This window comes from Lissotriton vulgaris, chromosome 2_1 (genome assembly GCF_964263255.1).
Source record: "Lissotriton vulgaris chromosome 2_1, aLisVul1.2, whole genome shotgun sequence".
Lineage (NCBI taxonomy): Eukaryota > Metazoa > Chordata > Amphibia > Caudata > Salamandridae > Lissotriton > Lissotriton vulgaris.
The window spans coordinates 1,718,115,848-1,718,129,048 of NC_141687.1; the positions used below are offsets into that span (position 1 = coordinate 1,718,115,848).

Consider the following 13,201-nt stretch of genomic DNA (forward strand, 5'->3'; position numbering starts at 1 on the left):
TCTTCACTAGAAAATCCACAACCACGCACAATTTTCCCACGCTTACCGTTCATGTAAAATCCAGTCACAGTCTTACACTGCCACGACTGTTCAAAAGTTATACATTCATTCTCAATACGTTATTGTTAACATAATATACATTTTAACAAACTACATTTGCCGTTTACTGGTTTGCTAATATTTTTAAATGTTATATTTTTGCAGAAGATCCCCCACCCATCTCTTTTAACCCTTTGGCTGCTGGGGCAATTTTCCTGCTGTGCTGGGGGGCGGGGACGCGCACAGCGCCCCGGCGCTCATGACGAGCTCAGCTCGTCACGGCCACACCCGTTTCAATAGAACGTTCAGCAGAGCAGGGGAATTATCCCAGCGTGCGAGCGTTCTAATGGCCATGACGAGCTCAGCTCGTCATGAGCACCTGAGCACTGTAGCTCATGACGAGCTGAGCTCGTCATGAGCATGCAAGGGGTTAATAACCCTTAAATATATATACTACTTACCACATACTCAGCAATAGAAACATATATGCGTTGTAAAGACTTGGGTGGTAAAGATTTGCGTGGTAAAAGTAATTGCGATGTAAAAAATACGCTGCAAATGCCTTTCGTTGAAAATAGTTTGAGGTAAAGGCGGTTCTCCACTATCGATTTAAACTGGTACTATTCCAATCAGAAGGGGGATGGGAGCACACTGCTTCACCTCCCAGCACAGTTCGCCCCTTTGCATCCTGGTAAATGCAGTTCAATTTAAATGCTTACTTTAAGTATTTCACCAAAGTTGGTGAAGGTTAGTACACATGTGTTTCTGGATTATATCCTTCATCAGTAGAGATAAAACGAAATTCTTCTGGGGTTTGCTGAGAAAGCTGCCACAATCCTCTCAGGTCTCTGTGCCTCTCCCTGGTGCACAGGTGCATCTCCAAGAGCTCGTCAGCCCCGTGGCTCAAGGGAGCCTTTTTAAACAGAAGGGGGATGGGAGCACACTGCTTCAACTCCCAGCACAGTTCGTCCCTTTGCATCCTGGTAAATGCAGTTTAATTTAAATGCTTACTTGAAATTGTGCAGTGTTTCACCAAAGTTAGTGCAGGTTAGTGCTGTTAATCTCTAGACACACTTTGGGGAAACACTCTGCAAAATTTCAAGTAAGCATTTAAATTGAACTGCATTTACCAGGATGCAAAGGGGTGTTTAAAAAGGCTCCCTTGAGCCACTGAGCTGAGCTGACGAGCTCTTAAAGATGCACCTGTGAGGTACAGAGACCTGAGAGGATTGTGGCAGCTTTCTCAGCAAACCCCAGATGAATGTTGTTTTTATCTCTACCGATAAAGGATAAAATCCAGAAACACATGTGTCTAGAGATTAACAGCACTAACCTGCACCAACTTTGATGAAACTCTGCAAAATTTCAAGTAAGGGCGTTGAGGCGTTCACTCTCACGCACACATGCAAGCAAAGGGGGGGGGGGGGGGAGGCTCATTCACACTCACTCCCACATGCCAGAAAAGGGGGGGGGGGGGGTTGAGGCTCGTTCGCACTCACTCACACATGCCAGCAAAGGGGGGGGGAGGCTCGTTCACACTCACTCACACATGCCAGCAAAAGGGGGGTGAGGCTCGTTCACACTCACTCACACATGCCAGCAAGGGGGGGGTCCTGCCCTGCAGTCAATACTCTATTTGCGTCACTCGGCGAACTAACGTAAACATTCTATTTTTGGAACACGCAATACTGAACTGAAGCTACTGACAGACTTTTAAATGAGATTGTATACTGAGAACTCTGCCTTCAGAGGACAACTCACACATGCCAGCAAGGGGGGGGGGGGGGGGGGGAATGGTTGTGAGGCTCATGCACACTGACTCACACATGCCAGCAAGGGGGGGAGGCTCGTGCACACTCACACATGCCAGAAAGGGGGGGGGGCTCATTCACACTTACTCACACATGCCGGCAGGGGGGGGTGGGAGGGGTTGAGGCGCGTTCACACTCACGCACACATGCCAGAAAGGGGGGGGGGAAGGGGTGAGGTGCGTTCACACTCACTCACACATGCCAGCAAAAGGGGGGGTGTAGCTCGTTCACACTCACTCACACATGCCAGCAAAGGGGGGGGGGTGAGGCTCGTTCACACTCACTCACACATGCCAGCAAAGGGGGGAGGGGGTGAGGCTCGTTCACACTCACTCACATATGCCAGCAAAGGGGGGGCTCATTCACACTTACTCGCACATGCCAGCAAAGGAGGGGTGTGTCCTGCCCTGCAGTCAATACTCTATTTGCGTCACTCGTCGTACTAACATAAACATTCTATTTTTGGAACACACAATACTGAACTGAAGCTACTGACAGACTTTTAAATGAGACTGTATACTGAGAACTCTGCCTTCAGAGGACAACTCACACATGCCAGCAAGGGGGTTGGGGGGTGTGAGGCTCGTGCACACTCACTCACACACGCCAACAAAGGGGGGGGGGGCTCATGCACGCTCACACATGCCAGCAAAGGGGGGTGGGGGTGAGGCTCGTTCACACTTACACTTGCCAGTAAAGGGGGGGCGGAGGGTGTTGAGGCGCATTCACACTCACATGCCAGCAAAAGGGGGGGGGTGAGGCTCGTTCACACTCACTCACACATGCCAGCAAGGGGGGGGTGAGGCTTGTTCACACTCACTCACACATGCCAGCAAGGGGGGGGGTGTTGAGGCGCGTTCACACTCACGCACACATGCCAGCAAAGGGGGGGGAGGCTCGTTCACACTCACTCACACATGCCAGCGAAGGGGGGGGGGGGTGAGGCTCGTTCACACTCACTCACACATGCCAGCAAAGTGGGGGTGAGGCTCGTCCACACTTGCACATGCCAGCAAAGGGGGGTGTGAGGCTCGTTCACACTCACTCACACATGCCAGCAGGGGGTGTCAGTTCGATCACTCTCCCATGCCAGCAGGGGGTGGGGAGGGTGTCTGCCGGGGGTACCCCCCTTCCTGCGCAGCCGCAGCTGGTCGGTAAGGATCGCCAGCAGGAACATCTTGAGCAGCAGGGCGGCTGTATAGAAGGCAAAGCAGCAGAACGCCCTGTTCTCCATCATCGTGGCCGTGCGAGGGCTGCTGTCTGCCGAGGATCACCGGGGAGTGCGGGGCTGTGCGGGGAAGAAGCAGCCGCTTAAAGAAGGGGAAGGAGGGAGAAGAGGGACAGGCGTAACGAGCCAGAGAAGGAAGGGAGGCAGGCGAGGACCTCCAGCAGGAGAGGGAGAGGGTGGGCGAGAAAAGTCAGGAAGGGAGAGGGGGAGCGAGGGAGGAAGTGAAATAAGAAGGAAGCCAAAGGGGGAGAAAGGGAACTCATAGGGCAGGGAGAAATATGAGAGGGGGTCGAAGAGGAGGCAGGGAGAAGAGGGGAGAGAGCAGCGAGGGAGGAAGAGAGGGGGCCACAGCGGGCGGGAGAACGTGAGCGTGGATTGAAACGCCGGAATGGAATGTGAAAGCACCCCATGCGCGCGTTGACGGGGACGAGTACGCATGCACTGGCTGGTGCGTGTGTGTTTGTTGGTGCAGGACGCATAGAACTCTGCTGGAGTTCAGCAGGTGAGAGCGGGCCGAGTCACAGATCGTTTATCCTGCAGTTGGGGTTGGGTTGTTGTTGGGGGGGTGGATGATAGTCGCCTGGTTTGAACTGTAGGCCCTGAAGTGTTTCGAGGATGCCTTTAACACATTTATAGAGTCTGAGTTGGGAGAGGCCGCCATCCTTTTTGAAGTGCTTATAGATGGACTCTTGAGTGGCTGCTATTGTGGTCTATCTGTATGGGAATCTCAATTAATCATATGGTGTAAAGCGCTATATTAAGGATTTCTTTCAGCTTAACGGTCTGCCGGGACCAGCACTGGCGGGCCGGTCAGAGAGAAAACAGAGGAGGCGGAGCGTGGGCCGGAGGGACAGAAAGCGAAAGCACGCCATGCGCGTTTAGGGAGACGAGCTGGCTTGCGCTGCAAGCCAGCTATATGTGCACTTATATAGGAGTGCACATCTCCCCGTTTAAAATAGCGATTAGCAACATAGGCCGCTCCAACGATGGGGCGAAAGTGAAACTGCATGGTGGTTTGCCTGCGGGACAGGAGATGTGCGCGTGCCTGTACGTGCGCTTCCACAGACCACAATCGCCACGCGTGCCCCGGTCTGTCTCTCTTGAGAGGCATGATGCTGACAATAAGTCTCGCTGGCGACAGCGCTTTCGCGCTGCAACGCCAGGCGAGACCTAATGAAAAATGTCTCACAGTCCCTGGAGAGCTGCCATGAATGTGCTTTGAAATTAGAGCTCTGAGAGGACGACGACAGTAAGAGGAAACAGGGCAGGCATGCAGCAACATGGGAGGAGGTGGGAGGGAAGAATGTTGCTCCCATTTTCAGGTAGAGGGGAAATTATGAATAAACAGGGGCAGTGTCTGCATCGCTTATTCTCCGCGCACCTAAAAACAACAAAATTAATCTGACCTTGTCTAATGTAACTGCCGCTTTTGTAAACCTCTTCAATACCTTTGGGTCAGTCGAGTTCACTCTCTATAAAAATGCTTTCAAAAAGTAGTCTGACATTGTGTAATGTAACTAGTGCTAATGTAAAGCTCTCCAACATCTTCGGGTCACTGGAATTGACGTTACATAAACAAGCGTCAGAGAAAATGCGACTGGAGTTGCCCAAGCCATGCCCTTAACTGTTATGCAAGGTTGGGCTGCTGAAGGTCAGGGGACTGCGCTCGCTAAAGTAACAAGTAGCAAAGTGGGAGGGGTTTGAGGGAAATCCTCACAATTTAAAGTCAGAGAAAATTAAAGAGACGCCTTCGAAAACAGCGTGTGACATTTCATCTTGGTATTTGAATGGGACAGGGAGCTTAAGTGACGGGTGCCCAAGCTAAACTATCAAAGACGGCAAACAGGAACATAGGCAGGACTCGAAGAAATGAACACAAACACAGAAGAGGAATGTTAACAGTAATTGGGATGTGTTCTGTGATAGGAGAGCAAACACAAGGAGGGACAAACAGGACAGGATAACCACTAGCAAGTGAGCATTTTTGAATGACAATGGAAAGAATGATAAAAAGACAATGGGCGGGCTGTAAGCCCACAGAGTGAATACAGCATGTCTCGAAGAGACTGCGCATGGGCTGACTAGGTCCCGCCTATAAATTAGAGGAATAGGTACTAGAGATACTGACCACATAATATCACAATGGTGAAGGTGAAGCAATACCTCCCACAGGTATTATTCTGACAAAAAGCAATAAAAGGCCACTGATGAAACTGTGAAAGTTCTAAATTGGTTTTATTTCTGTTTCCCTCCATATTTTTAGTACCTTAAACCACGCAGTGCTCTGAGGCATCAGAAGACCAACATGTGCCACCTAGGAAATACCCATTAAATAACTACAAGGCTATAAAAGCAACTGCAGGTTCTTGATTGGTTCTCGAGCTTTTCCTAACTTACATCACTGGTCAGGATCTGAAAATGCGCTTCGGTGATGTAACTCATTGAATTGGACCAGTTTACATGCTACATGGAGAGCCTCACATGAGTACTTGAAGATCATAACAAATCATCACTGAAGCTTGTCATATGGATTATAGTGTAATAGATAGTGATCTCAATGGTTAATCTAACACTCACTAAATGTTGGGGTCATGATTCTATCCTCATGTACCTCATCCACCACTCAAACCCATCCTCCCTCTGAATGGAATGTGTGCAGTCAGTTTGTCAGTGTTGTGCTGTATTCCCATGATCTGCTAACAATTCTACTTCTAGCAGGAAAAAGAAGTCACTCTGTTTCAAATCAATTACTTCATTGCAACATGCCTTCAAAGTGTGATAAGAAGGTCCCCTATAAGGATTTGGGGGCATGTGCTGCCGAGCCCTTTTATGGTTCTAGACAGGCGTGTGCTTTTGCCCCAAGGGAATATGACAATTGTATCCCCTCTGAACATTTCTCAGTTTAAAATTACAGAAGACATGAGAGTCCAGGAGAAGATCCACAGTACTCTCATTTCTGCAATAATCGTTACTGCACTGTCTCCCTAAGCTATCTGGCGACTGAAAGAGATGTCAGCAAATTCTATGATCAGAGGAACAGCCTTTTTACTTGGACCCTTTCAGGGTATTGCTACCATACGTTTAAGTTTAGTCCCCATAACTGGGGCCCATGGCCATCATCATGTATGAAGTGTACCTACACTGTGTATAGCTTAATATCTGCATATGAGGATGGGTGAGCATTGGAGCCCATCGCCTCCACATGTGTGTGTGGCTCAAAATAGGTTTTCATTGTGCTGGGCTGGTGTTTTTTTGTTGCACTTCCTAGAGACACACATCTATCTCCTACCCCCATCCCTGGAGCCAGGTAAGTAGGCAGGGTTGAGGGTGCCGACACTCTGCCTTAGTGAAAACAATCCCTCCCCTGTCCTGCCTGTGACCAGCATCCCCCTGTGAAATGGCTTTCTAGACACAGCCATTCCACATCTAACTGAGCCAATCTAAACTGATCTCAGGATGGATAGCAGAGCAGGGAGTCTGCGAATTAGGAATCTAAACCCAGGCTGAATATTCCTACTCCAAGATTAGAGGAGGACTTGGAACATCGAAAGCTGTAGTTTCCACTAATTAACCAGGCCACCAGACGAGGATAAGGTTTGGCCTACTCAGCTGGTATTTTGTTCATTTATTCGATTAATTACTGAGGAGATTGTTTTGCATCAGCATCTCGAGAAACTGAGAAAGAAGAGCCAGGAGCAGAACCTCCACATTGTTGCCCCTTCCCCTCCAGAAAGGGGTCCAAAGCCTAAGAAAGCATTTGGTGTCACCTTGCTTGACCAACAGAGAGAAGGAAGACTACCTGCTTGCATCAGAAGCTGGAGAGCACCTGCCACCAGGAACGACCTGATCCAAGGGAAGTGAGCTGAGTGGAAGGATTACCATGGGAGGACACCCACCTAGCATAAAGGAGCACCTAAGAGGCCATACACCATCTGTGCAGGATAAGCATAAAAGACACCCATGTAGTGGAGCTGCTCCACTGTCGTCATAGGTAGAGCAAGTTAAGCCTGCATCGCATCTGACTGTCCTAGTCTGTGCTTAATTTATAGAGGAAAGAGTGATGGTGCCCAAAGATCTACTCAGAAGATCTGGGCGTGCCGAATACTAAGGCTGGAAGTCTTAAATTCACCTCTTTAATTAACTACCAGACACTCCCTGTCGCTTTATAGGACTCTTGCAGGCTCCTGCATTTTAGGTCAAAGCCTACCAGACAGCACAACTGTCTGGCTGCAAAATAAATTCTTGGGGGCATTCTCAAAGCTTCTCTGAGACTGCATTTGGCCCATTGTTTACCATTGGCTGTGTGGTTTGTAACTCCCATTTCCTAACTTTCTATCTGCTGGCTTTATTAAATTAGGCTGTTCAGCATGTCTTAGTCCCTCCTATGGAGCATCCCCTGTTAACTGTATTCTTCCACCTGTTTTCTGTAAACCCATCCTTAAATCTTGTTCTTATCTTCTCACATTTGTTGTGCATTCAAACACAGAGGTCAAATGTCAGGCTCTGTCTTCTGAGGGAGCTTGGTATTTACTTTGTCTTCTCAGACTTCAAAGTGAGAAAATGTATATGACAATCTTGCTGGGTACTGGCAAGAAAAATGTTTTTTCTAGCATACAATATTTAAATAACTGTAAATGAACTGTGCAAATATTTCAGAATATAACAGAATTAGTTAGATAAGGACAAATGTAGCACTTTTTTGGAATTCTGAAGTGTGGTGGAAACAAATATTTGAATATGATCAAAACAAATCAGAACACTAGGTGATGCCATTTCAACACCATTGTTTGAGCGCTGGAGAGTGCTATCAGTAAAACTGTGGGCAAATGTAATAGTCATTTCAATTGAAAATGTGTTGTCTGTAATGACAGTGCGCTAACACACCATGCATACTCCACTCTACACCACTCTCCACTTCACTCTACGACACTCCACTTCACTCTACGAATATACTCTATTTATGACTCTACTACACTCTTCGCCACTCCACTCTACAACTACTCCACGACATTTTACTCTTCTCTACCCAATAACGTTTTGCCATGCTCAACAGCAGCCATGCCCGTGTACAACATGACTAAAACATACTGGCAAAGCCAATAACTCCTGCATATGCGAGACCTATTGACTTTGCCAATGCCGATTTCCCTTGAGACTTTTTTGGCATCTCTCTTCACCAGTCTTTCTGACCTTTTTTATTTTTCCTCTCTTGCACTTAAGAAATATCTGATGTAATAAAATAAGTGACGGTCCTCAAAAATAAGAGGCAGTGGCCCCCACCGGCTCTAGTGTCCGTGCTGTACCTGTACCGATTCTCCAGGTGGAGGTCTTTGTCTTCCTCCCACAACTGATAGAGAAGGTCTCACTGAATCTAGAGCCATTAGAAACATCACACCTGCCCTAACAATTAGAATATTGAGCGTTAAAATCACAGCCACCTTTTCCTCCCTCCAAGTAAACTTGTAGCCCCCATGTTCCAATATGACTCTGTGTATCATGCAACACCGGACACACCACACGACGACTGCTATATTCCGATACACAGGTCCATGCAAAATGACATTTTCAGACAGATGATGAAGTGTCACTCTCATTGCTAACTCACCCTTTTTAACAGTCCACATGGAGTTCATTGACTAAGATGTGTGAATGGTTGGGATCACAAGTGCCAGCCATCAGGCCACGAAGGCCAAAGTAAGTAAGTGCTAAAGATTCCCAATGATGAGTACTCTTTTGAGAGGCTGGGGGTAGGGAGAGATATTTGGAATGCTATCAGCCTATTTTCATGAGAGTACTTGTATTTTTTTTTTAATCATGCTGGAGTTCCACAGGCTACCAGTTCAAATTCCAGTACTACTACCAATATCCTGTCATTAACCCCTTCCATGCTCATGACGAGCTCAGCTCGTCATGAGGCACAGTTGAGCTGTGCTGATGACGAGCTGAGCTCGTCATGACACCAGCAAAATGGCAATTTCCAGCACAGGGGAAAAATAACCACAGCAACGATGTAAACTTCTATTTTCAGAGAAGTGAAAAAGAGTGAATCTGAACTGATAAAAAAGGAACAAAAGCACCTCTCATAGGATAACACGGACACAAGGCTCAATGTTAAACTGTATTCCAGTTCCATACACAAAGGAACTATAATTCTCTGGCCCAGAAGGAGCGAGAGACTTCTGGTTTCCTTTGTAGATCTTACTAACGGCCTGTAGTAAAGTAATTTTCTTCTTAAACTTTAAGAACTGCTATCTGAAGCCTTACACTGTTTCTCTGCTTCTAATCCCATCCCACCTCCTGAAGTGAGCCTTGGCTGCTCGGCGCTGCTACCCCAGGAGAATCAAGTGCTAAAAGGGAATGATCATTCAGCTGGAGCGTAAACGCACCACAGGTAAACAACAATTACCCTAATATTTACCACCCAGTAACCTTTGACCTCTCCGGGTCGCCAGGAAGATGGCTTACCAACAAACACAACAAGCCATTTGCCTCTAGCTGCTGTTGAAACGTGGCATCTCTCTTGCAGCTCAAGGGGCTCCCAGTAATGTTAAAGGAGTCCTCTGGCCCACCCAGAGTATGTTATTGTTTGTAGGAATGGAGAGTCCTGGATAATCTCTCAGAAATGAAAGGCTCTCACAGAAAGGTGTAGAAAGCACTCTCACAATGGATGTGAAGTAATGGTCTAGCTACACAGACATTCAACCCACAAAAGAAAATGGTCTGCTTACTCGGAGTACTGATGTTGTGGCACAGGCCATCAGTGCAAGAGGAGCTGTCAGCACTAACATAAGGGCATTTGTTTTCCATCAGAGGAACAGTCGGTGCTGAAACTACAGCACAGCCCCATCTCCACCAATCCCCTCCTTCGAGTTGTAGGGGCTGTAACTTAACAGCACTGATGCATTGATTACTTATCCCAGAGAATGGAAGCCTGCAGTAGTCGAGAACATTGGACGTGTCTGACAGAGGGAGGATCTGGTGGGATTAGTGAAATAAGTCAGCGTGCACATTTGTAATTCTACATACAGAAAATATGAGAGTCCTTGTCAAGTAGTAAAGCTGCACTACACCTTCTTTCAAAGTTAAACTCATTAAATAAAGTAATCGACAACATTCATCTTCACGACAACCACCACCTCACCAGAGAGACCAGGATGTAGCGCCACACTGTTTTCCATTCATTTATTGAATTCCACTGGTCGCAGGAAGCCAGCGGCCACCTTGGGTCGTGGAGATGGACATCCAGCCCATGCCCCTCCAAATGACTCGGCTAAAGAGGTGAAGAAATGTGTCGCACAGAAGCCAAACCGGTCAAGAATACAAATGTCCTCCTGTCTGGTCGCCTTTAATGAGAGTCCAGACATAGTCTCAGAGCCCAAACCAATCGGGGACCCCTCCGCGCCGCGGGTCGTTCTTCTGCTTCTGCCGCTCGTCCTCCATGAACTTCTGCTGCACGTCGTCGAAGGAGCCCGGCTCCGGCACCTGCGTCGTGTCAGGGAAAAGGTCTGGAAACCGGAATGTCTGTCCATGGGCCTGAGGAGCAAAGGAAATCATAGGCATGAAAAGGGAAATATCAGCAAGACACAAGCAACTTGAGATGAAACGTAACATATACATTTTTAAAAAAGCATTACAATTATTAGAAGGAATCCAGCAAGAGTGTCACCTCTGGGCCGAGGCAAAGCTCTTGTTCTGGCAGAGGTGCGAGAGCAATATCCGAGCTGAGGGGCCTAGAGAAGACCCCCGACTCGAATGGAGCAGCAGAGAGTGGGGTTAGAGTGCAGGCTGCTGAGGATGTGTGGGGAAACGGTGCTAGACTGAGGCTAGGGGTGAGATGTGGGTAACCCCTGCCTCAACTGCACCTCCAAGGGGACAAGTGTTATTTATGGGACACTGGGCCCTAAATGGACTGCATGGGTGTCCTAGGCCGAGGAGGGTACAGACTACTGCACTTAAGGCTGAGTGCGTACCAGCTCCACTGGGTGTTGAGATTGTAAGCATGGAGTAAGGTACCGGGGGTAGTCCCTGCAACGAGAGCTCCCGGCAGATCTCAGTCTTTGTATGCCTAGAATCACTGGGGCTCAGGCTTCCTTCTCATCTAGCAGCACTCCAGAGTTTCAAAATCTGTTTCCATCCGTATACTTGGTAATCCGGACATCCACTAACCATCACCCCTCTCAGCCAGTTATAATTGGGAAGAGAGGGTGCTGAAGTGTTTCATTCTAATAAAGGTATTCTTGTAGCCGTACAGAACGATGAGTAGGGTCATAAAGGAACGAGGCTGATGCTCTGGAATAGGAAAAGCTGCAGGAAATCGCCGAACAGCACTGTCAGGTGGTGAACAACAGAGAAATATACACGACCGACTGTAGGGTTAGTTGTACTGAAGTAACTCATTGCACTGTAAACAAATGCCCTTGAACTCTACAAACTCCGCAGGCCCCACTTTGTACCCAGTTCGTGTTTACACCAGGCACGGAATGCAGGGCCTGCAGCCGGCATCCATTTCCTTTGCAAAGTTAGAGTGGTAGGTGGCAAGCTGGCTTGTGAGCCTGTTTTTACAGTACCTAAGAACTCGGGTCACAAAGACTGATTGAGTTCAGGCCGGACAGCTGGAACCACAAACTCGCGCCACACAGTCAGAGGGGATCCAGCCGGCTCCGTGTCTCATGGCATGGCCCCAATTCACTCCATAACAGGCCCTATTTGATACATTCACCTTCATGAGATCAGCAAACGCAGCAGGATCCATGCCTCCAGGCCCAAGTGACTACAGTCAGCTTCACGAGGCCAGACTGCATGTGCCTGGTCATACAGCCAGTTCTGTGAGCCACGGGATCTGAGGCTAGACCCAGGTGGCCGAGCTCGCATCACATATCTCCAGCCCCCTGAGTCCAGGTCCTACAACCTGAACCCTTAGTCCGGGAGTTACAGCCATGTTACCACCAAGGAAAATGAATTGAACAGATAAGGCGATTGTCGAAGCCAAGCTTTCCTGGGCCCTGGGGAATACAGACAGCTAGCTGTCCGAGGTCAGAGTAAGGTCTTCTTCGCAATCCCTACAATCGAACCATTCCATTCTATTTGCTAAACGCGGCGAAGAGGAAGAGATTGGGGACTGACACCACATGATAGATTGGCACCTCATTCGTGGAGGTTCGTAGTCTATTATTATTTTATGAGAACACACAATCAGAATCAGGGATTGAGCAGTGGTTCATTCAGAAGACAACTAAATCTCATGAACGAACGTGTAGGTAGGTACTTCATCAAGTAATACAACGGCGCCACCTGCTGCACACAACTGATATGACAAATGGAGAGTTTACCAAGCAAACGCAAACATAAATGACTAAGCAGAGGCACGGTCATTCAGAGGAAAGAGGTCCTAATCGGGCTGTAAAATCCCATAGTGGAAAACCGAGGTTTTTTCTCACTGGAAACAGTTTTTACTGTAAGTCAGTAAATTATGCGCCTCCATCTGGTGTTATTAGCCTTCCACTGTAATCATCAGTGTTTCAGAGAAGCACACAGCATAGAATTTTTTTTCTAATAACAGCGGAAAAGACATATGTATTTTGAACAAATGGAACATATACGTACATCATTGAACACACAGTATTGCACCAGTAGGGAAAGCAATGCTATGAGTACTACAAGCCTCTCTACCAGTCTCTTTCACACAGCACCCCTGAACTCTCTCAATCTTTCCCTCACTTTCGGCTTAACCCCTTCTTCCCTATTCAAACAATTAACTTTGATTGGTACAAACCTGTAGTCCAATTTCGAGGATACGTCTTCAAGATCCTCCTCACGTACTTGGGAGACAAAGTCCTCTGGCAGCCTCTCTCTCAAAAACACATCCCAGATGAAAACTCTTCATGCATTCAGTTAACGGAGGCCTCTGTACATTCTAGGAGACTACGGTCAATGTAGCAAACAAGTCTTCGCGCCTCCCCGTGGATACAAATAGATTGAGTTTGTTTAAATAATTTTATTGGAAAAGCAGGAACTACAACCCAGTTTGCACAGTGGCAATTCAGAACGTTGTCTTATAGGTGTGCTGATAAGTCTTCAAACGCCTGCCATCGTTTTAAATTCACCCATAACGTCAATATCACTT

General features: G+C 47.7%; 1 protein-coding gene across 1 annotated transcript in view; it reads right to left on the bottom strand.

Annotated features, from left to right (window-relative positions):
* Nucleotides 1-10,245: 10,245 nt before the first annotated feature.
* MRPL23 (mitochondrial ribosomal protein L23) overlaps nt 10,246-13,201 on the bottom strand; it is a 201,020-nt gene continuing 198,064 nt past the window's right edge. Inside the window, exon 5 of the mRNA XM_086958934.1 lies at nt 10,246-10,611. Within this exon, the coding sequence (XP_086815060.1) occupies nt 10,447-10,611 (165 nt within the window). The 3' untranslated portion in view covers nt 10,246-10,446. The remainder of the gene's footprint in view (nt 10,612-13,201) is intronic.